General features: G+C 49.1%; 1 protein-coding gene across 1 annotated transcript in view; it reads right to left on the reverse strand.

The window, feature by feature from the left end:
- Nucleotides 1–233: 233 nt before the first annotated feature.
- The window catches only part of P3H2 (prolyl 3-hydroxylase 2), a 136,140-nt gene continuing 114,292 nt past the window's right edge, over nt 234–22,081 (reverse strand). The window contains exons 13-15 of the mRNA XM_075571036.1: nt 2,976–3,051; nt 1,082–1,222; nt 234–462 (exon numbers count right to left, since the gene is read on the reverse strand). Of these exons, the coding sequence (XP_075427151.1) occupies nt 370–462; nt 1,082–1,222; nt 2,976–3,051 (310 nt within the window). The 3' untranslated portion in view covers nt 234–369. The remainder of the gene's footprint in view (nt 463–1,081; nt 1,223–2,975; nt 3,052–22,081) is intronic.

Consider the following 22,081-nt stretch of genomic DNA (forward strand, 5'->3'; position numbering starts at 1 on the left):
CTGTCTCCTGCCATAAAAACCTTCTCCCAGCGCTGGGGGACATGTTTACCTCCCACAAAAGTCCGGAGATAGGAGGTCTCACCCAGAGGTTGTCTTGTTGCAGAATGTGTAACAATGTAACAATGTGACAATGTAACAATGCGACAATGTAACAATGCGACAATGTGACAATGCGACAATGCGAGCATCAACTAAACACCAGCAAAGTGCACAAAAAAGACACACACACAAACTTTGGGCAATAGTTCGATTTTTTTGAGCACTGAGTTTTCCATTCATAATTTAAATTACATATTATGCTTTGTACAAAAATAAAATCGTTCTAATAAGATAATCAATAATTAATAAATACTTTGTTAAATATCCCTGTTATAGCTCATCCCTGGGGTTAATGCTGACGCCTCCTCTGACATCACGTTCCTGGTCTAACGTGTGTATGACTTCATCCGCCTGCAGCCGCTCCTGAAACCAGAGAAACGGGGCATTACGGACCAGAACCTGAACCCCCCCAGTGCGGGGGGAGGGGAGGAGGGGGAGGAGGGGGGGGGGATGGGGGGGGGCTGGCCATGAAACAGCTGAAGAACCTGTTACAATAAACACTAGTATTTATACTGCCGCTGCCGCACGGAATTGTTACTCTTTAAGGAGCAATTCATGCATTTTATTTATTGTTACTAGTTGTTAACACGGGGTTGAAGCCGGTGAGCACCCGGAACTGAACCCCGTTAATTTCAGCTCCAGGGACCCCTGCTTCTGCAGATATTTACCTCCAAAGGGGGCGCCGGTATCTCTGCAAAGTTTAAAGGTCCCGCGTCCTGCGGGCCAATTTGAAGCCGAACCTGATGACATGGCGGCTTCCTATTGGCCCGCAGGGTGCGGGAGCTTTGAAACGCCGCCATTAAGTGAACCCAGCTAGCTGAATGGCTACTGGCACCCCTATGGAGGTAAGTATCTCCGGAAGCAAGGGGGTCCCAGGAGCTGAAATTAATGGAGTTCAACTCGAGACCCCCTGTGTCAACCCCATGCTTGCCTCTTTAACCACGCACGTCCCATTGAGGTAAGGGGAAACTGAATAACTCACCAATTCTCTGTACTGTGGATCTAACGTGAACCAGAGCGCCACGGCGCACCGCTGTCCTCTGGTAACAGCTTTCACCCCGTGAGGATTCTCCCCTCCGGAAGAGAACCCGATCATACGCCCGCACTTCGGCTTTATAGCCGCCTGCAACAGAAGCCCCCAAATCACCGCTGTCAAAAAGCACGGCACCATCATCCCAACGCTCTACTTCAGGGGCTCAGGGGGAGGGGTCTCCCCGGGTCAGGGGAAGGGGCCTCCCCGGGCTCAGGGAAGGGGCCTCCCCGGGCTCAGGGGAAGGGGCCTCCCGGGTCAGGGGCCTCCGCGGGCTCAGGGGAAGGGGCCTCCCCGGGCTCAGGGGAAGGGGCCTCCCCGGGCTCAGGGGAAGGGGCCTCCCCGGGCTCAGGGAAGGGGCCTCCCCGGGCTCAGGGGGAGGGGCCTCCCCGGGCTCAGGGAAGGGGCCTCCCCGGGCTCAGGGGAAGGGGCCTCCCCGGGCTCAGGGGAAAGGGCCTCCCCGGGCTCAGGGAAGGGGCCTTCCCGGGCTCAGGGAAGGGGCCTCCCCGGGCTCAGGGGAAGGGGCCTCCCCGGGCTCAGGGGCCTCTCCGGGCTCAGGGGAAGGGGCCTCCCGGGCTCAGGGGAAGGGGCCTCCGTGGGCTCAGGGGCCTCCCCGGGCTCAGGGGAGCGCAGCGCAGAAGGTGTGGGAGCTTCACAAGTCTGACACAAGCCGGTATTAAATATATTCTCACAGCAACTGGACTTGATTTGTCCGCTTCAGTACTTTCCCTTCTCCGTGCGAGGAAGGCGTAGGCCGCGATTATATTGGGCGCGCGCGGCGGATCACATAGCATCGCGCAGATCGCATGGCGTTGCGCGCACCTGTCGCTCGAGCGATTTGTGCTAATAGGATTTGCGCGACGGGGAGGCGTAGCCGTGATGTCACCAGGATGGTTCGCCGTGATTGGCTGAACCACTCGCGTGACGCGGCCATCGCGCGAAAAGACAAAATTATTTGTCTTTTCAAAAATCTGCAGCGCGGCCGCTCTTAAACTGAGATTATACCGAGCGCTGAAGGGCGGCAGCGCTATTCTGTGACGTCACCCAGCGCTGCCGCCGAGCAGCATCTTGGTTATAGTGGGGAGGGGGAGCAGAGGAGGCGTGGAGGCGTGGGCGTGAGTGGTTCACCCTCATTGGCTGAACCGCTCACGTGACACGGCCGTCGCAAGAAAAAAACACATTTCTCCATCTCTTCCCCAGCCGTGCGCTTTGCGTCTCAGCGCGACCTGCGCGTGCGGTATAAGCACGGTCATCGAATTTAAGCACATTTTGCGCCCCGTGCATGTTTTGGGGTATAATCACTGCCTTAAGCGCTCGCGCACGCTATGGGCGGCCTCGTAGAGAAAAGGTATGTTGTTCGCGCCGTCGCCCACTATAAACGCAGCCTTAGCACGTGAATGAGCGCTACAGATATCGCTTGCTACATTGTTACAAATTGTAGCAACCGGTTTCCTGGAAACAACTGCACGTCAACGGGAATCCACTAGAGGGCGCACAAGTAGCCAGAACCAGACACAAGGTAAGTTATGGCGAGTGACATACCCGTCACCGCACAGTGTACAGCAAATAAAAACTCCACGCGTGGCACGTTCCCGTGTCTCAGGCAGGTCTGCAACCCTGCCCTTCCCCATTATCTCTTAGCATACAGGGCTTCCACTGCAGCCAGGGATTCTGGGTAATGACATGACAGGGGTAGTAAACTGCAGTCCTCAAGAGCTACCAAGAAGTGGCTCAGTCTACGACTGCACCGACTGTGCTGAAGCAGGGTTATCCTGAAAACCTGATCTGTTGGTAGCTCTCGAGGACTGGAGGTGCCCTGATATAGACAGACAGACTATTTACTTACTGTGACAGATTTAGCGTCCATTTCGGTGAACACGAATTCTCCCCCCTCAAAATCCCCATTCAGGTACACGAGGGCGCTGCGCAAAACAGGAGAGAAACTGCCGTTAAAGCGGAAACCGCTGAACAGAAGAAAGAGATTTTATCAGCAACTACATAAAAGCTCTCGTAGGTTTTACTGCAGAAACTTTGTATTTATCAGACTTTCTTTCTAATAATTGATCTGCACAGAATTACTTCCACAGTAGAATATATAAGACAACTTGCAAAGTGGCATTCACACACCCTGTCAGTACAGGGTTAAAAGAAAAGGGCGTTCTAGCTAAGAAGAGTCTCGGCTTTTCTGTTATTATTACAGAGTAACTTCCGGGAAAGTGCTGCTCCTTTGTTTCAGTTTAGGATGTCATCGAATCAGCTACAGTATCACTGCTTCTATAATGCCCCATTCCTGTAGTATAGAGTGGGGGTACCTGTAGTATAGAGTGGGGGTACCTGTAACCTCTGTAATGGCCCATTCCTGTAGTATAGAGTGGGGGTACCTGTAGTCTCTCTGTAATGCCCCATTCCTGTAGTATAGAGTGGGGTACCTGTAGTATAGAGTGGGGGTACCTGTAGTCTCTCTGTAATGCCCCATTCCTGTAGTATAGAGTGGGGTACCTGTAGTATAGAGTGGGGGTACCTGTAGTCTCTCTGTAATGCCCCATTCCTGTAGTATAAAGTGGGGGTACCTGTAGTATAGAGTGGGGGTACCTGTAATCTCTCTGTAATGCCCCATTCCTGTAGTATAAAGTGGGGGTACCTGTAATCTCTCTGTAATGCCCCATTCCTGTAGTATAGAGTGGGGGTACCTGTAATCTCTGTAATGGACCATTCCTGTAGTATAGAGTGGGGGTACCTGTAGTATAGAGTGGGGGTAACTGTAGTCTCTCTGTAATGCCCCATTCCTGTAGTATAGAGTGGGGGTAACTGTAACTTCTGTAATGCCCCATTCCTGTAGTATAGAGTGGGGGTACCTGTAGTATAGATTGGGGGTAACTGTAGTCTCTCTGTAATGCCCCATTCCTGTAGTATAGAGTGGGGGTACCTGTAGTCTCTCTGTAATGCCCCATTCCTGTAGTATGGAGTGGGGGTACCTGTAATCTCTGTAATGCCCCATTCCTGTAGTATAGAGTGGGGGTACCTGTAACCTCTGTAATGGCCCATTCCTGTAGTATAGAGTGGGGGTACCTGTAATCTCTCTGTAATGGCCCATTACTGTAGTATAGAGTGGGGGTACCTGTAATCTCTCTGTAATGCCCCATTCCTGTAGTATAGAGTGGGGGTACCTGTAGTATAGAGTGGGGGTATCGGTAGACTCTCTGTAATGCCCCATTCCTGTAGTATAGAGTGGGGGTACCTGTAGTATAGAGTGGGGATACCTGTAGTCTCTCAGTAATGCCCCATTCCTGTAGTATAGAGTGGGGGTAACTGTAACCTCTGTAATGGCCCATTCCTGTAGTATAGAGTGGGGGTACCTGTCTGTAATGCCCCATTCCTGTAGTATAGAGTGGGGGTACCTGTAGTCTCTCTGTAATGCCCCATTCCTGTAGTATACAGTGGGGGTACCTGTAGTCTCTCTGTAATGCCCCATTCCTGTAGTATAAAGTGGGGGTACCTGTAATTTCTCTGTAATGCCCCATTCCTGTAGTATAGAGTGGGGGTACCTGTAGTATAGAGTGGGGGTACCTGTAATCTCTGTAATGGCCCATTCCTGTAGTATAGAGTGGGGGTACCTGTAATCTCTGTAATGCCCCATTCCTGTAGTATAGAGTGGGGGTACCTGTAACCTCTGTAATGGCCCATTCCTGTAGTATAGAGTGGGGGTACCTGTAATCTCTGTAATGCCCCATTCCTGTAGTATAGAGTGGGGGTACCTGTAATCTCTCTGTAATGCCCCATTCCTATAGTATAGAGTGGGGGTACCTGTAGTATAGAGTGGGGGTACCTGTAGTCTCTCAGTAATGCCCCATTCCTGTAGTATAGAGTGGGGGTACCTGTCTGTAATGTACCATTCCTGTAGTATAGAGTGGGGGTACCTGTAGTATAGAGTGGGGGTACCTGTAGTCTCTCTGTAATGCCCCATTCCTGTAGTATAGAGTGGGGGTACCTGTAATCTCTGTAATGCCCCATTCCTGTTGTATAGAGTGGGGGTACTTGTAGTCTCTCTGTAATGCCCCATACCTGTAGTATAGAGTGGGGGTACCTGTAATCTCTGTAATGGCCCATTCCTGTAGTATAGAGGGGGGGTACCTGTAGTCTCTGTGATGCCCCATTCCTGTATTATAGAGGGGGGGTACCTGTAGTATAGAGTGGGGGTACCTGTAGTCTCTCTGTAATGCCCCATTCCTGTAGTATAGAGGGGGGGTACCTGTAGTATAGAATGGGGGTACCTGTAATCTCTGTAATTCCCCATTCCTGTAGTATAGAGTGGGGGTACTTGTAGTCTCTCTGTAATGCCCCATTCCTGTAGTATAGAGTGGGGGTACCTGTAACCTCTGTAATGGCCCATTCCTGTAGTATAGAGTGGGGGTACCTGTAACCTCTCTGTAATGGCCCATTACTGTAGTATAGAGTGGGGGTACCTGTAATCTCTCTGTAATGCTCCATTCCTGTAGTATAGAGTGGGGGTACCTGTAGTATAGAGTGGGGGTATCGGTAGACTCTCTGTAATGCCCCATTCCTGTAGTATAGAGTGGGGGTACCTGTAGTATAGAGTGGGGATACCTGTAGTCTCTCAGTAATGCCCCATTCCTGTAGTATAGAGTGGGGGTACCTGTAATCTCTCTGTAATGCCCCATTCCTGTAGTATAGAGTGGGGGTACCTGTAGTATAGAGTGGGGGTATCGGTAGACTCTCTGTAATGCCCCATTCCTGTAGTATAGAGTGGGGGTACCTGTAGTATAGAGTGGGGATACCTGTAGTCTCTCAGTAATGGCCCATTCCTGTAGTATAGAGTGGGGGTACCTGTAGTATAGAGTGGGGGTAACTGTAGTATAGAGTGGGGGTACCTGTAGTCTCTCTGTAATGCCCCATTCCTGTAGTATAGAGTGGGGGTACCTGTAGTATAGCGTGGGGGTACCTGTAGTATAGCGTGGGGGTACCTGTAGTATAGCGTGGGGGTACCTGTAGTCTCTCTGTAATGCCCCATTACTGTAGTATAGAGTGGGGGTACCTGTAGTCTCTCTGTAATGCCCCATTCCTGTAGTATAGAGTGGGGGTACCTGTAACCTCTGTAATGGCCCATTCCTGTAGTATAGAGTGGGGGTACCTGTAGTCTCTGTGATGCCCCATTCCTGTAGTATAGAGTGGGGGTACCTGTAGTATAGAGGGGGGTACCTGCAGTATAGAGTGGGGGTACCTGTAGTCTCTTTGTAACGCCCCATTCCTGTAGTATAGAGTGGGGGTACCTGTAATCTCTCTGTAATGCCCCATTCCTGTAGTATAGAGTGGGGGTACCTGTAATCTCTCTGTAATGCCCCATTCCTGTAGTATAGAGTGGGAGTACCTGTAATCTCTCTGTAATGCCCCGTTTCTGTAGTATAGAGTGGGGGTACCTGTAGTATAGAGTGGGGGTACCTGTAGTCTCTGTGATGCCCCATTCCTGTAGTATAGAGTGGGGGTACCTGTAGTCTCTCTGTAATGCCCCATTCCTGTAGCATAGAGTGGGGGTACCTGTAATCTCTGTAATGCCCCATACCTGTAGTATAGAGTGGGAGTACCTGTAGTCTCTGTAATGCCCCATTCCTGTTGTATAGAGTGGGGGTACTTGTAGTCTCTCTGTAATGCCCCATTCCTGTAGTATAGAGTGGGGGTACCTGTAATCTCTGTAATGGCCCATTCCTGTAGTATAGAGTGGGGGTACCTGTAGTATAAAGTGGGGGTAACTGTAGTCTCTCTGTAATGCCCCATTCCTGTAGTATAGAGTGGGGGTACCTGTAGTCTCTCTGTAATGCCCCATTCCTGTAGTATAGAGGGGGGGTACCTGTAGTATAGAATGGGGGTACCTGTAATCTCTGTAATGCCCCATTCCTGTAGTATAGAGTGGGGGTACCTGTAACCTCTGTAATGGCCCATTCCTGTAGTATAGAGTGGGGGTACCTGTAATCTCTCTGTAATGCCCCATTCCTGTAGTATAGAGTGGGGGTACCTGTAATCTCTCTGTAATGCCCCATTCCTGTAGTATAGAGTGGGGGTACCTGTAATCTCTCTGTAATGCCCCATTCCTGTAGTATAGAGTGGGGGTACCTGTAATCTCTCTGTAATGCCCCATTCCTGTAGTATAGAGTGGGGGTACCTGTAGTCTCTCTGTAATGCCCCATTCCTATAGTATAGAGTGGGGGTACCTGTAGTATAGAGTGGGGGTATCGGTAGACTCTCTGTAACGCCCCATTCGTGTAGTATAGAGTGGGGGTACCTGTAGTCTCTCTGTAATGCCCCATTCCTGTAGTATAGAGTGGGGGTACCTGTAATCTCTGTAATGCCCCATTCCTGTAGTATAGAGTGGGGGTACCTGTAACCTCTGTAATGCCCCATTCCTGTAGTATAGAGTGGGGGTACCTGTAGTATAGAGTGGGGGTACCTGTAGTCTCTCTGTAATGCCCCATTCCTGTACTATAGAGTGGGGGTACCTGTAATCTCTGTAATGCCCCATTCCTGTAGTATAGAGTGGGGGTACCTGTAGTATAGAGTGGGGGTACTTGTAGTCTCTCAGTAATGCCCCATTCCTGTAGTATAGAATGGGGGTACCTGTAATCTCTGTAATTCCCCATTCCTGTAGTATAGAGTGGGGGTACCTGTAGTATAGAGTGGGGGTACCTGTAACCTCTGTAATGCCTCATTCCTGTAGTATAGAGTGGGGGTACCTGTAGTCTCTCTGTAATGCCCCATTCCTGTAGTATAGAGTGGGGGTACCTGTAGTCTCTCTGTAATGCCCCATTCCTGTAGTATAGAGTGGGGGTACCTGTAGTATAGAGTGGGGGTACCTGTAGTCTCTGTGATGCCCCATTCCTGTAGTATAGAGTGGGGGTACCTGTAGTATAGCGTGGGGGTACCTGTAGTATAGAGTGGGGGTACCTGTAATCTCTGTAATGCCCCATTCCTGTAGTATAGAGGGGGGTACCTGTAGTATAGAGTGGGGGTACCTGTAGTCTCTTTGTAACGCCCCATTCCTGTAGTATAGAGTGGGGTACCTGTAGTATAGAGTGGGGTACCTGTAGTATAGAGTGGGGGTACCTGTAGTATAGAGTGGGGGTACCTGTAGTCTCTCTGTAATGCCCCATTCCTGTAGTATAGAGTGGGGGTACCTGTAGTCTCTCTGTAATGCCCCATTTCTGTAGTATAGAGTGGGGGTACCTGTAGTATAGAGTGGGGGTACCTGTAGTCTCTCTGTAATGCCCCATTACTGTAGTATAGAGTGGGGGTACCTGTAGTCTCTCTGTAATGGCCCATTCCTGTAGTATAGAGTGGGGGTACCTGTAGTATAGAGTGGGGGTACCTGTAGTCTCTCTGTAATGCCCCATTCCTGTAGTATAGAGTGGGGGTACCTGTAGTATAGAGTGGGGGTACCTGTAGTCTCTCTGTAATGGCCCATTCCTGTAGTATAGAGTGGGGGTACCTGTAGTATAGAGTGGGGGTACCTGTAATCTCTCTGTAATGGCCCATTCCTGTAGTATAGAGTGGGGGTACCTGTAGTATATAGTGGGGGTACCTGTAGTCTCTGTAATGCCCCATTCCTGTAGTATAGAGTGGGGGTACCTGTAGTCTCTGTAATGCCCCATTCCTGTAGTATAGAGTGGGGGTACCTGTAGTCTCTGTAATGCCCCATTCCTGTAGTATAGAGGGGGGTACCTGTAGTATAGAGTGGGGGTACCTGTAGTATAGAGTGGGGGTACCTGTAGTCTCTCAGTAATGCCCCATTCCTGTAGTATAGAATGGGGGTACCTGTAATCTCTGTAATTCCCCATTTCTGTAGTATAGAGTGGGGGTACCTGTAGTCTCTGTAATGCCCCATTCCTGTAGTATAGAGTGGGGGTACCTGTAGTCTCTGTAATTCCCCATTCCTGTAGTATAGAGTGGGGGTACCTGTAGTATAGAGTGGGGGTAACTGTAGTCTCTCTGTAATGGCCCATTCCTGTAGTATAGAGTGGGGGTACCTGTAATCTCTGTAATTCCCCATTCCTGTAGTATAGAGTGGGGGTACCTGTAGTCTCTCTGTAATGCCCCATTCCTGTAGTATAGAGTGGGGGTACCTGTAACCTCTGTAATGGCCCATTCCTGTAGTATAGAGTGGGGGTACCTGTAGTATAGAGTGGGGGTAACTGTAGTCTCTCTGTAATGCCCCATTCCTGTAGTATAGAGTGGGGGTACCTGTATTATAGAGTGGGGGTACCTGTAGTCTCTCTGTAATGCCCCATTCCTGTAGTATAGAGTGGGGGTACCTGTAGTATAGAGTGGGGGTACCTGTAGTCTCTCTGTAATGCCCCATTCCTGTAGTATAGAGTGGGGGTACCTGTAGTCTCTCTGTAATTCCCCATTCCTGTAGTATAGAGTGGGGGTACCTGTAGTATAGAGTGGGGGTACCTGTAGTCTCTGTGATGCCCCATTCCTGTAGTATAGAGTGGGGGTACCTGTAGTATAGAGTGGGGGTACCTGTAGTATAGAGTGGGGGTACCTGTAATCTCTGTAATGCCCCATTCCTGTAGTATAGAGGGGGGTACCTGTAGTATAGAGTGGGGGTACCTGTAGTCTCTTTGTAACGCCCCATTCCTGTAGTATAGAGTGGGGTACCTGTAGTATAGAGTGGGGGTACCTGTAACCTCTGTAATGCCCCATTCCTGTAGTATAGAGTGGGGGTACCTGTAGTCTCTTTGTAACGCCCCATTCCTGTAGTATAGCGTGGGGTACCTGTAGTATAGAGTGGGGTACCTGTAGTATAGAGTGGGGGTACCTGTAACCTCTGTAATGCCCCATTCCTGTAGTATAGAGTGGGGGTATCTGTAGTATAGAGTGGGGGTACCTGTAGTCTCTCTGTAATGCCCCATTCCTGTAGTATAGAGTGGGGGTACCTGTAGTATAGAGTGGGGGTACCTGTAGTCTCTCTGTAATGGCCCATTCCTGTAGTATAGAGTGGGGGTACCTGTAGTATAGAGTGGGGGTACCTGTAGTCTCTCTGTAATGGCCCATTCCTGTAGTATAGAATGGGGGTACCTGTAGTCTCTGTAATGCCCCATTCCTGTAGTATAGAGTGGGGGTACCTGTAGTCTCTGTAATGCCCCATTCCTGTAGTATAGAGTGGGGGTACCTGTAATCTCTGTAATGCCCCATTCCTGTAGTATAGAGTGGGGTACCTGTAGTATAGAGTGGGGTACCTGTAGTCTCTCAGTAATGCCCCATTCCTGTAGTATAGAGTGGGGGTACTTGAAGTCTCTCTGTAATGCCCCATTCCTGTAGTATAGAGTGGGGGTACTTGTAGTCTCTCTGTAATGCCCCATTCCTGTAGTATAGAGTGGGGTACCTGTAGTATAGAGTGGGGTACCTGTAATCTGTCAGTAATGCCCCATTCCTGTAGTATAGAGTGGGGGTATCTGTAACCTCTGTAATGGCCCATTCCTGTAGTATAGAGTGGGGGTACTTGTAGTCTCTCTGTAATGCCCCATTCCTGTAGTATAGAGTGGGGGTACTTGTAGTCTCTCTGTAATGCCCCATTCCTGTAGTATAGAGTGGGGGTACTTGTAGTCTCTCTGTAATGCCCCATTCCTGTAGTATAGAGTGGGGTACCTGTAGTATAGAGTGGGGTACCTGTAGTCTCTCAGTAATGCCCCATTCCTGTAGTATAGAGTGGGGGTACTTGTAGTCTCTCTGTAATGCCCCATTCCTGTAGTATAGAGTGGGGGTACTTGTATTCTCTCTGTAATGCCCCATTCCTGTAGTATAGAGTGGGGTACCTGTAGTATAGAGTGGGGTACCTGTAATCTCTCAGTAATGCCCCATTCCTGTAGTATAGAGTGGGGGTACTTGTAGTCTCTCTGTAATGCCCCATTCCTGTAGTATAAAGTGGGGGTACCTGTAGTCTCTCTGTAATGCCCCATTCCTGTAGTATAGAGTGGGGGTACCTGTAATCTCTCTGTAATGCCCCATTCCTGTAGTATAGAGTGGGGGTACCTGTAGTCTCTGTAATGCCCCATTCCTGTAGTATAGAGTGGGGGTACCTGTAGTATAGAGTGGGGTACCTGTAATCTCTCAGTAATGCCCCATTCCTGTAGTATAGAGTGGGGGTACTTGTAGTCTCTCTGTAATGCCCCATTCCTGTAGTATAGAGTGGGGGTACCTGTAGTCTCTCTGTAATGGCCCATTCCTGTAGTATAGAGTGGGGGTACCTGTAATCTCTGTAATGCCCCATTCCTGTAGTATAGAGTGGGGGTACCTGTAGTATAGAGTGGGGGTACCTGTAGTCTCTCTGTAATGCCTCATTCCTGTAGTATAGAGTGGGGGTACCTGTAGTATAGAGTGGGGGTACCTGTAACCTCTGTAATGGCCCATTCCTGTATTATAGAGTGGGGGTACCTGTAGTATAGAGTGGGGGTACCTGTAACTTCTGTAATGGCCCATTCCTGTAGTATAAAGTGGGGGTACCTGTAGTCTCTCTGTAATGGCCCATTCCTGTATTATAGAGTGGGGGTACCTGTAGTATAGAGTGGGGGTACCTGTAACTTCTGTAATGGCCCATTCCTGTAGTATAGAGTGGGGGTACCTGTAATCTCTGTAATGCCCCATTCCTGTAGTATAGAGTGGGGGTACCTGTAGTCTCTCTGTAATGCCCCATTCCTGTAGCATAGAGTGGGGGTACCTGTAATCTCTGTAATGCCCCATACCTGTAGTATAGAGTGGGGGTACCTGTAGTATAGAGTGGGGGTACCTGTAGTATAGAGTGGGGGTACCTGTAGTCTCTGTAATGCCCCATTCCTGTAGTATAGAGTGGGGGTACCTGTAGTCTCTCTGTAATGGCCCATTCCTGTAGTATAGAGTGGGGGTACCTGTAATCTCTGTAATGCCCCATTCCTGTAGTATAGAGTGGGGGTACCTGTAGTATAGAGTGGGGGAACCTGTAATCTCTCTGTAATGGCCCATTCCTGTAGTATAGAGTGGGGGTACCTGTAGTATAGAGTGGGGGTACCTGTAATCTCTCTGTAATGCCCCATTCCTGTAGTATAGAGTGGGGGTACCTGTAGTCTCTGTAATGCCCCATTCCTGTAGTATAGAGTGGGGGTACCTGTAGTATAGAGTGGGGGTACCTGTAATCTCTCTGTAATGCCCCATTCCTGTAGTATAGAGTGGGGGTACCTGTAGTCTCTGTAATGCCCCATTCCTGTAGTATAGAGTGGGGGTACCTGTAATCTCTCTGTAATGGCCCATTCCTGTAGTATAGAGTGGGGGTACCTGTAGTATAGAGTGGGGGTACCTGTAGTATAGAGTGGGGGTACCTGTAGTCTCTGTAATGCCCCATTCCTGTAGTATAGAGTGGGGGTACCTGTAGTCTCTCTGTAATGCCCCATTCCTGTAGTATAAAGTGGGGGTACCTGTAATCTCTCTGTAATGCCCCATTCCTGTAGTATAGAGTGGGGGTACCTGTAGCCTCTGTAATGCCCCATTCCTGTAGCATAGAGTGGGGGTACCTGTAGTCTTTGTAATGCCCCATTCCTGTAGCATAGAGTGGGGGTACCTGTAGTATAGAGTGGGGGTACCTGTAGTATAGAGTGGGGGTACCTGTAGTCTCTGTAATGCCCCATTCCTGTAGTATAGAGTGGGGGTACCTGTAGTATAGAGTGGGCGTACCTGTAGTCTCTCTGTAATGCCCCATTCCTGTAGTATAGAGTGGGGGTACCTGTAGTCTCTCTGTAATGCCCCATTCCTGTAGTATAGAGTGGGGGTACCTGTAGTATAGAGTGGGGGTACCTGTAGTCTCTCTGTAATGGCCCATTCCTGTAGTATAGAATGGGGGTACCTGTAGTCTCTGTAATGCCCCATTCCTGTAGTATAGAGTGGGGGTACCTGTAACCTCTGTAATGGCCCATTCCTGTAGTATAGAGTGGGGGTACCTGTAGTCTCTGTAATGCCCCATTCCTGTAGTATAGAGTGGGGTACCTGTAGTATAGAGTGGGGTACCTGTAGTCTCTCAGTAATGCCCCATTCCTGTAGTATAGAGTGGGGGTACTTGTAGTCTCTCTGTAATGCCCCATTCCTGTAGTATAGAGTGGGGTACCTGTAGTATAGAGTGGGGTACCTGTAATCTCTCAGTAATGCCCCATTCCTGTAGTATAGAGTGGGGGTACCTGTAGTCTCTCTGTAATGCCCCATTCCTGTAGTATAGAGTGGGGGTACCTGTAATCTCTGTAATGCCCCATTCCTGTAGTATAGAGTGGGGGTACCTGTAATCTCTCTGTAATGCCCCATTCCTGTAGTATAGAGTGGGGGTACCTGTAGTCTCTCAGTAATGCCCCATTCCTGTAGTATAGAGTGGGGGTACCTGTAGTCTCTGTGATGCCCCATTCCTGTAGTATAGAGTGGGGGTACCTGTAGTATAGAGTGGGGGTACCTGTAATCTCTGTAATGCCCCATTCCTGTAGTATAGAGTGGGGGTACCTGTAATCTCTGTAATGCCCCATTCCTGTAGTATAGAGTGGGGGTACCTGTAGTATAGAGTGGGGGTACCTGTAATCTCTGTAATGCCCCATTCCTGTAGTATAGAGTGGGGGTACCTGTAGTATAGAGTGGGGGTACCTGTAGTCTCTGTAATGCCCCATTCCTGTAGTATAGAGTGGGGGTACCTGTAGTCTCTGTAATGCCCCATTCCTGTAGTATAGAGTGGGGGTACCTGTAGTCTCTGTAATGCCCCATTCCTGTAGTATAGAGTGGGGGTACCTGTAGTCTCTGTAATGCCCCATTCCTGTAGTATAGAGTGGGGGTACCTGTAGTCTCTGTAATGCCCCATTCCTGTAGTATAGAGTGGGGGTACCTGTAATCTCTGTAATGCCCCATTCCTGTAGTATAGAGTGGGGTACCTGTAGTATAGAGTGGGGTACCTGTAGTCTCTCAGTAATGCCCCATTCCTGTAGAATAGAGTGGGGGTACTTGTAGTCTCTCTGTAATGCCCCATTCCTGTAGTATAGAGTGGGGTACCTGTAGTATAGAGTGGGGTACCTGTAATCTCTCAGTAATGCCCCATTCCTGTAGTATAGAGTGGGGGTACCTGTAGTCTCTGTAATGCCCCATTCCTGTAGTATAGAGTGGGGGTACCTGTAGTATAGAGTGGGGGTACCTGTAATCTCTCTGTAATGCCCCATTCCTGTAGTATAGAGTGGGGGTACCTGTAGTCTCTCAGTAATGCCCCATTCCTGTAGTATAGAGTGGGGGTACCTGTAGTCTCTGTGATGCCCCATTCCTGTAGTATAGAGTGGGGGTACCTGTAGTATAGAGTGGGGGTACCTGTAATCTCTGTAATGCCCCATTCCTGTAGTATAGAGTGGGGGTACCTGTAATCTCTGTAATGCCCCATTCCTGTAGTATAGAGTGGGGGTACCTGTAGTATAGAGTGGGGGTACCTGTAATCTCTGTAATGCCCAATTCCTGTAGTATAGAGTGGGGGTACCTGTAGTATAGAGTGGGGGTACCTGTAGTCTCTGTAATGCCCCATTCCTGTAGTATAAAGTGGGGGTACCTGTAGTCTCTGTAATGCCCCATTCCTGTAGTATAGAGTGGGGGTACCTGTAGTCTCTGTAATGCCCCATTCCTGTAGTATAGAGTGGGGGTACCTGTAGTCTCTCTGTAATGCCCCATTCCTGTAGTATAGAGTGGGGGTACCTGTAGTCTCTCTGTAATGCCCCATTCCTGTAGTATAGAGTGGGGGTACCTGTAGTATAGAGTGGGGGTACCTGTAGTATAGAGTGGGGGTACCTGTAGTCTCTGTAATGCCCCATTCCTGTAGTATAGAGTGGGGGTACCTGTAGTATAGAGTGGGCGTACCTGTAGTCTCTCTGTAATGCCCCATTCCTGTAGTATAGAGTGGGGGTACCTGTAGTCTCTCTGTAATGCCCCATTCCTGTAGTATAGAGTGGGGGTACCTGTAGTATAGAGTGGGGGTACCTGTAGTCTCTCTGTAATGGCCCATTCCTGTAGTATAGAATGGGGGTACCTGTAGTCTCTGTAATGCCCCATTCCTGTAGTATAGAGTGGGGGTACCTGTAACCTCTGTAATGGCCCATTCCTGTAGTATAGAGTGGGGGTACCTGTAGTCTCTGTAATGCCCCATTCCTGTAGTATAGAGTGGGGTACCTGTAGTATAGAGTGGGGTACCTGTAGTCTCTCAGTAATGCCCCATTCCTGTAGTATAGAGTGGGGGTACTTGTAGTCTCTCTGTAATGCCCCATTCCTGTAGTATAGAGTGGGGTACCTGTAGTATAGAGTGGGGTACCTGTAATCTCTCAGTAATGCCCCATTCCTGTAGTATAGAGTGGGGGTACCTGTAGTCTCTCTGTAATGCCCCATTCCTGTAGTATAGAGTGGGGGTACCTGTAATCTCTGTAATGCCCCATTCCTGTAGTATAGAGTGGGGGTACCTGTAATCTCTCTGTAATGCCCCATTCCTGTAGTATAGAGTGGGGGTACCTGTAGTCTCTCAGTAATGCCCCATTCCTGTAGTATAGAGTGGGGGTACCTGTAGTCTCTGTGATGCCCCATTCCTGTAGTATAGAGTGGGGGTACCTGTAGTATAGAGTGGGGGTACCTGTAATCTCTGTAATGCCCCATTCCTGTAGTATAGAGTGGGGGTACCTGTAATCTCTGTAATGCCCCATTCCTGTAGTATAGAGTGGGGGTACCTGTAGTATAGAGTGGGGGTACCTGTAATCTCTGTAATGCCCCATTCCTGTAGTATAGAGTGGGGGTACCTGTAGTATAGAGTGGGGGTACCTGTAGTCTCTGTAATGCCCCATTCCTGTAGTATAGAGTGGGGGTACCTGTAGTCTCTGTAATGCCCCATTCCTGTAGTATAGAGTGGGGGTACCTGTAGTCTCTGTAATGCCCCATTCCTGTAGTATAGAGTGGGGGTACCTGTAGTCTCTGTAATGCCCCATTCCTGTAGTATAGAGTGGGGGTACCTGTAGTCTCTGTAATGCCCCATTCCTGTAGTATAGAGTGGGGGTACCTGTAATCTCTGTAATGCCCCATTCCTGTAGTATAGAGTGGGGTACCTGTAGTATAGAGTGGGGTACCTGTAGTCTCTCAGTAATGCCCCATTCCTGTAGAATAGAGTGGGGGTACTTGTAGTCTCTCTGTAATGCCCCATTCCTGTAGTATAGAGTGGGGTACCTGTAGTATAGAGTGGGGTACCTGTAATCTCTCAGTAATGCCCCATTCCTGTAGTATAGAGTGGGGGTACCTGTAGTCTCTCTGTAATGCCCCATTCCTGTAGTATAGAGTGGGGGTACCTGTAATCTCTGTAATGCCCCATTCCTGTAGTATAGAGTGGGGGTACCTGTAGTATAGAGTGGGGGTACCTGTAATCTCTCTGTAATGCCCCATTCCTGTAGTATAGAGTGGGGGTACCTGTAGTCTCTCAGTAATGCCCCATTCCTGTAGTATAGAGTGGGGGTACCTGTAGTCTCTGTGATGCCCCATTCCTGTAGTATAGAGTGGGGGTACCTGTAGTATAGAGTGGGGGTACCTGTAATCTCTGTAATGCCCCATTCCTGTAGTATAGAGTGGGGGTACCTGTAATCTCTGTAATGCCCCATTCCTGTAGTATAGAGTGGGGGTACCTGTAGTATAGAGTGGGGGTACCTGTAATCTCTGTAATGCCCAATTCCTGTAGTATAGAGTGGGGGTACCTGTAGTATAGAGTGGGGGTACCTGTAGTCTCTGTAATGCCCCATTCCTGTAGTATAGAGTGGGGGTACCTGTAGTCTCTGTAATGCCCCATTCCTGTAGTATAGAGTGGGGGTACCTGTAGTCTCTGTAATGCCCCATTCCTGTAGTATAGAGTGGGGGTACCTGTAGTCTCTGTAATGCCCCATTCCTGTAGTATAGAGTGGGGGTACCTGTAGTATAGAGTGGGGGTACCTGTAGTCTCTGTAATGCCCCATTCCTGTAGTATAGAGTGGGGGTACCTGTAGTATAGAGTGGGGGTACCTGTAGTCTCTGTAATGCCCCATTCCTGTTGTATAGAGTGGGGGTACCTGTAGTATAGAGTGGGGGTACCTGTAGTATAGAGTGGGGGTACCTGTAGTCTCTGTAATGCCCCATTCCTGTAGTATAGAGTGGGGGTACCTGTAATCTCTGTAATGCCCCATTCCTGTAGTATAGAGTGGGGTACCTGTAGTATAGAGTGGGGGTACTTGTAGTCTCTCTGTAATGCCCCATTCCTGTAGTATAGAGTGGGGGTACTTGTAGTCTCTCTGTAATGCCCCATTCCTGTAGTATAGAGTGGGGGTACCTGTAGTATAGAGTGGGGGTACCTGTAGTCTCTCAGTAATGCCCCATTCCTGTAGTATAGAGTGGGGGTACCTGTAGTCTCTCTGTAATGCCCCATTCCTGTAGTATAGAGTGGGGGTACCTGTAATCTCTGTAATGCCCCATTCCTGTAGTATAGAGTGGGGGTACCTGTAACCTCTGTAATGGCCCATTCCTGTAGTATAGAGTGGGGGTACCTGTAATCTCTGTAATGCCCCATTCCTATAGTATAGAGTGGGGGTACCTGTAGTCTCTCTGTAATGCCCCATTCCTGTAGCATAGAGTGGGGGTACCTGTAATCTCTGTAATGCCCCATACCTGTAGTATAGAGTGGGGGTACCTGTAACCTCTGTAATGGCCCATTCCTGTAGTATAGAGTGGGGGTACCTGTAATCTCTGTAATGCCCCATTCCTATAGTATAGAGTGGGGGTACCTGTAGTCTCTCTGTAATGCCCCATTCCTGTAGCATAGAGTGGGGGTACCTGTAATCTCTGTAATGCCCCATACCTGTAGTATAGAGTGGGGGTACCTGTAATCTCTGTAATGCCCCATACCTGTAGTATAGAGTGGGGGTACCTGTAATCTCTCTGTAATGCCCCATTCCTGTAGTATAGAGTGGGGGTACCTGTAGTCTCTCAGTAATGCCCCATTCCTGTAGTATAGAGTGGGGGTACCTGTAGTCTCTGTGATGCCCCATTCCTGTAGTATAGAGTGGGGGTATCTGTAGTCTCTCTGTAATGGCCCATTCCTGTAGTATAGAGTGGGGGTACCTGTAATCTCTGTAATGCCCCATTCCTGTAGTATAGAGTGGGGGTACCTGTAGTCTCTCTGTAATGCCCCATTCCTGTAGCATAGAGTGGGGGTACCTGTAATCTCTATAATGCCCCATACCTGTAGTATAGAGTGGGGGTACCTGTAATCTCTCTGTAATGCCCCATTCCTGTAGTATAGAGTGGGGGTACCTGTAGTCTCTGTAATGCCCCATTCCTGTAGTATAGAGTGGGGGTACCTGTAGTCTCTGTAATGCCCCATTCCTGTAGTATAGAGTGGGGGTACCTGTAGTATAGAGTGGGGGTACCTGTAGTATAGAGTGGGGGTACCTGTAGTCTCTGTAATGCCCCATTCCTGTAGTATAGAGTGGGGGTACCTGTAGTCTCTCTGTAATGCCCCATTCCTGTAGTATAAAGTGGGGGTACCTGTAATCTCTCTGTAATGCCCCATTCCTGTAGTATAGAGTGGGGGTACCTGTAGTCTCTGTAATGCCCCATTCCTGTAGCATAGAGTGGGGGTACCTGTAGTCTCTGTAATGCCCCATTCCTGTAGCATAGAGTGGGGGTACCTGTAGTATAGAGTGGGGGTACCTGTAGTATAGAGTGGGGGTACCTGTAGTCTCTGTAATGCCCCATTCCTGTAGTATAGAGTGGGGGTACCTGTAGTATAGAGTGGGCGTACCTGTAGTCTCTCTGTAATGCCACATTCCTGTAGTATAGAGTGGGGGTACCTGTAGTCTCTCTGTAATGCCCCATTCCTGTAGTATAGAGTGGGGGTACCTGTAGTATAGAGTGGGGGTACCTGTAGTCTCTCTGTAATGGCCCATTCCTGTAGTATAGAATGCGGGTACCTGTAGTCTCTGTAATGCCCCATTCCTGTAGTATAGAGTGGGGGTACCTGTAACCTCTGTAATGGCCCATTCCTGTAGTATAGAGTGGGGGTACCTGTAGTCTCTGTAATGCCCCATTCCTGTAGTATAGAGTGGGGGTACCTGTAGTCTCTGTAATGCCCCATTCCTGTAGTATAGAGTGGGGGTACCTGTAATCTCTGTAATGCCCCATTCCTGTAGTATAGAGTGGGGTACCTGTAGTATAGAGTGGGGTACCTGTAGTCTCTCAGTAATGCCCCATTCCTGTAGTATAGAGTGGGGGTACTTGTAGTCTCTCTGTAATGCCCCATTCCTGTAGTATAGAGTGGGGTACCTGTAGTATAGAGTGGGGTACCTGTAATCTCTCAGTAATGCCCCATTCCTGTAGTATAGAGTGGGGGTACCTGTAGTCTCTCTGTAATGCCCCATTCCTGTAGTATAGAGTGGGGGTACCTGTAATCTCTGTAATGCCCCATTCATGTAGTATAGAGTGGGGGTACCTGTAATCTCTCTGTAATGCCCCATTCCTGTAGTATAGAGTGGGGGTACCTGTAGTCTCTCAGTAATGCCCCATTCCTGTAGTATAGAGTGGGGGTACCTGTAGTCTCTGTGATGCCCCATTCCTGTAGTATAGAGTGGGGGTACCTGTAGTATAGAGTGGGGGTACCTGTAATCTCTGTAATGCCCCATTCCTGTAGTATAGAGTGGGGGTACCTGTAATCTCTGTAATGCCCCATTCCTGTAGTATAGAGTGGGGGTACCTGTAGTATAGAGTGGGGGTACCTGTAATCTCTGTAATGCCCCATTCCTGTAGTATAGAGTGGGGGTACCTGTAGTATAGAGTGGGGGTACCTGTAGTCTCTGTAATGCCCCATTCCTGTAGTATAGAGTGGGGGTACCTGTAGTCTCTGTAATGCCCCATTCCTGTAGTATAGAGTGGGGGTACCTGTAGTCTCTGTAATGCCCCATTCCTGTAGTATAGAGTGGGGGTACCTGTAGTCTCTGTAATGCCCCATTCCTGTAGTATAGAGTGGGGGTACCTGTAATCTCTGTAATGCCCCATTCCTGTAGTATAGAGTGGGGTACCTGTAGTATAGAGTGGGGTACCTGTAGTCTCTCAGTAATGCCCCATTCCTGTAGTATAGAGTGGGGGTACTTGTAGTCTCTCTGTAATGCCCCATTCCTGTAGTATAGAGTGGGGTACCTGTAGTATAGAGTGGGGTACCTGTAATCTCTCAGTAATGCCCCATTCCTGTAGTATAGAGTGGGGGTACCTGTAGTCTCTCTGTAATGCCCCATTCCTGTAGTATAGAGTGGGGGTACCTGTAATCTCTGTAATGCCCCATTCCTGTAGTATAGAGTGGGGGTACCTGTAGTATAGAGTGGGGGTACCTGTAATCTCTCTGTAATGCCCCATTCCTGTAGTATAGAGTGGGGGTACCTGTAGTCTCTCAGTAATGCCCCATTCCTGTAGTATAGAGTGGGGGTACCTGTAGTCTCTGTGATGCCCCATTCCTGTAGTATAGAGTGGGGGTACCTGTAGTATAGAGTGGGGGTACCTGTAATCTCTGTAATGCCCCATTCCTGTAGTATAGAGTGGGGGTACCTGTAATCTCTGTAATGCCCCATTCCTGTAGTATAGAGTGGGGGTACCTGTAGTATAGAGTGGGGGTACCTGTAATCTCTGTAATGCCCAATTCCTGTAGTATAGAGTGGGGGTACCTGTAGTATAGAGTGGGGGTACCTGTAGTCTCTGTAATGCCCCATTCCTGTAGTATAGAGTGGGGGTACCTGTAGTCTCTGTAATGCCCCATTCCTGTAGTATAGAGTGGGGGTACCTGTAGTCTCTGTAATGCCCCATTCCTGTAGTATAGAGTGGGGGTACCTGTAGTCTCTGTAATGCCCCATTCCTGTAGTATAGAGTGGGGGTACCTGTAGTATAGAGTGGGGGTACCTGTAGTCTCTGTAATGCCCCATTCCTGTAGTATAGAGTGGGGGTACCTGTAGTATAGAGTGGGGGTACCTGTAGTCTCTGTAATGCCCCATTCCTGTTGTATAGAGTGGGGGTACCTGTAGTATAGAGTGGGGGTACCTGTAGTATAGAGTGGGGGTACCTGTAGTCTCTGTAATGCCCCATTCCTGTAGTATAGAGTGGGGGTACCTGTAATCTCTGTAATGCCCCATTCCTGTAGTATAGAGTGGGGTACCTGTAGTATAGAGTGGGGGTACTTGTAGTCTCTCTGTAATGCCCCATTCCTGTAGTATAGAGTGGGGGTACTTGTAGTCTCTCTGTAATGCCCCATTCCTGTAGTATAGAGTGGGGGTACCTGTAGTATAGAGTGGGGGTACCTGTAGTCTCTCAGTAATGCCCCATTCCTGTAGTATAGAGTGGGGGTACCTGTAGTCTCTCTGTAATGCCCCATTCCTGTAGTATAGAGTGGGGGTACCTGTAGTATAGAGTGGGGGTACCTGTAGTCTCTCAGTAATGCCCCATTCCTGTAGTATAGAGTGGGGGTACCTGTAGTCTCTCTGTAATGCCCCATTCCTGTAGTATAGAGTGGGGGTACCTGTAATCTCTGTAATGCCCCATTCCTGTAGTATAGAGTGGGGGTACCTGTAACCTCTGTAATGGCCCATTCCTGTAGTATAGAGTGGGGGTACCTGTAATCTCTGTAATGCCCCATTCCTATAGTATAGAGTGGGGGTACCTGTAGTCTCTCTGTAATGCCCCATTCCTGTAGCATAGAGTGGGGGTACCTGTAATCTCTGTAATGCCCCATACCTGTAGTATAGAGTGGGGGTACCTGTAACCTCTGTAATGGCCCATTCCTGTAGTATAGAGTGGGGGTACCTGTAATCTCTGTAATGCCCCATTCCTATAGTATAGAGTGGGGGTACCTGTAGTCTCTCTGTAATGCCCCATTCCTGT

Source organism: Ascaphus truei, chromosome 14 (genome assembly GCF_040206685.1).
Source record: "Ascaphus truei isolate aAscTru1 chromosome 14, aAscTru1.hap1, whole genome shotgun sequence".
Classification (NCBI taxonomy): domain Eukaryota; kingdom Metazoa; phylum Chordata; class Amphibia; order Anura; family Ascaphidae; genus Ascaphus; species Ascaphus truei.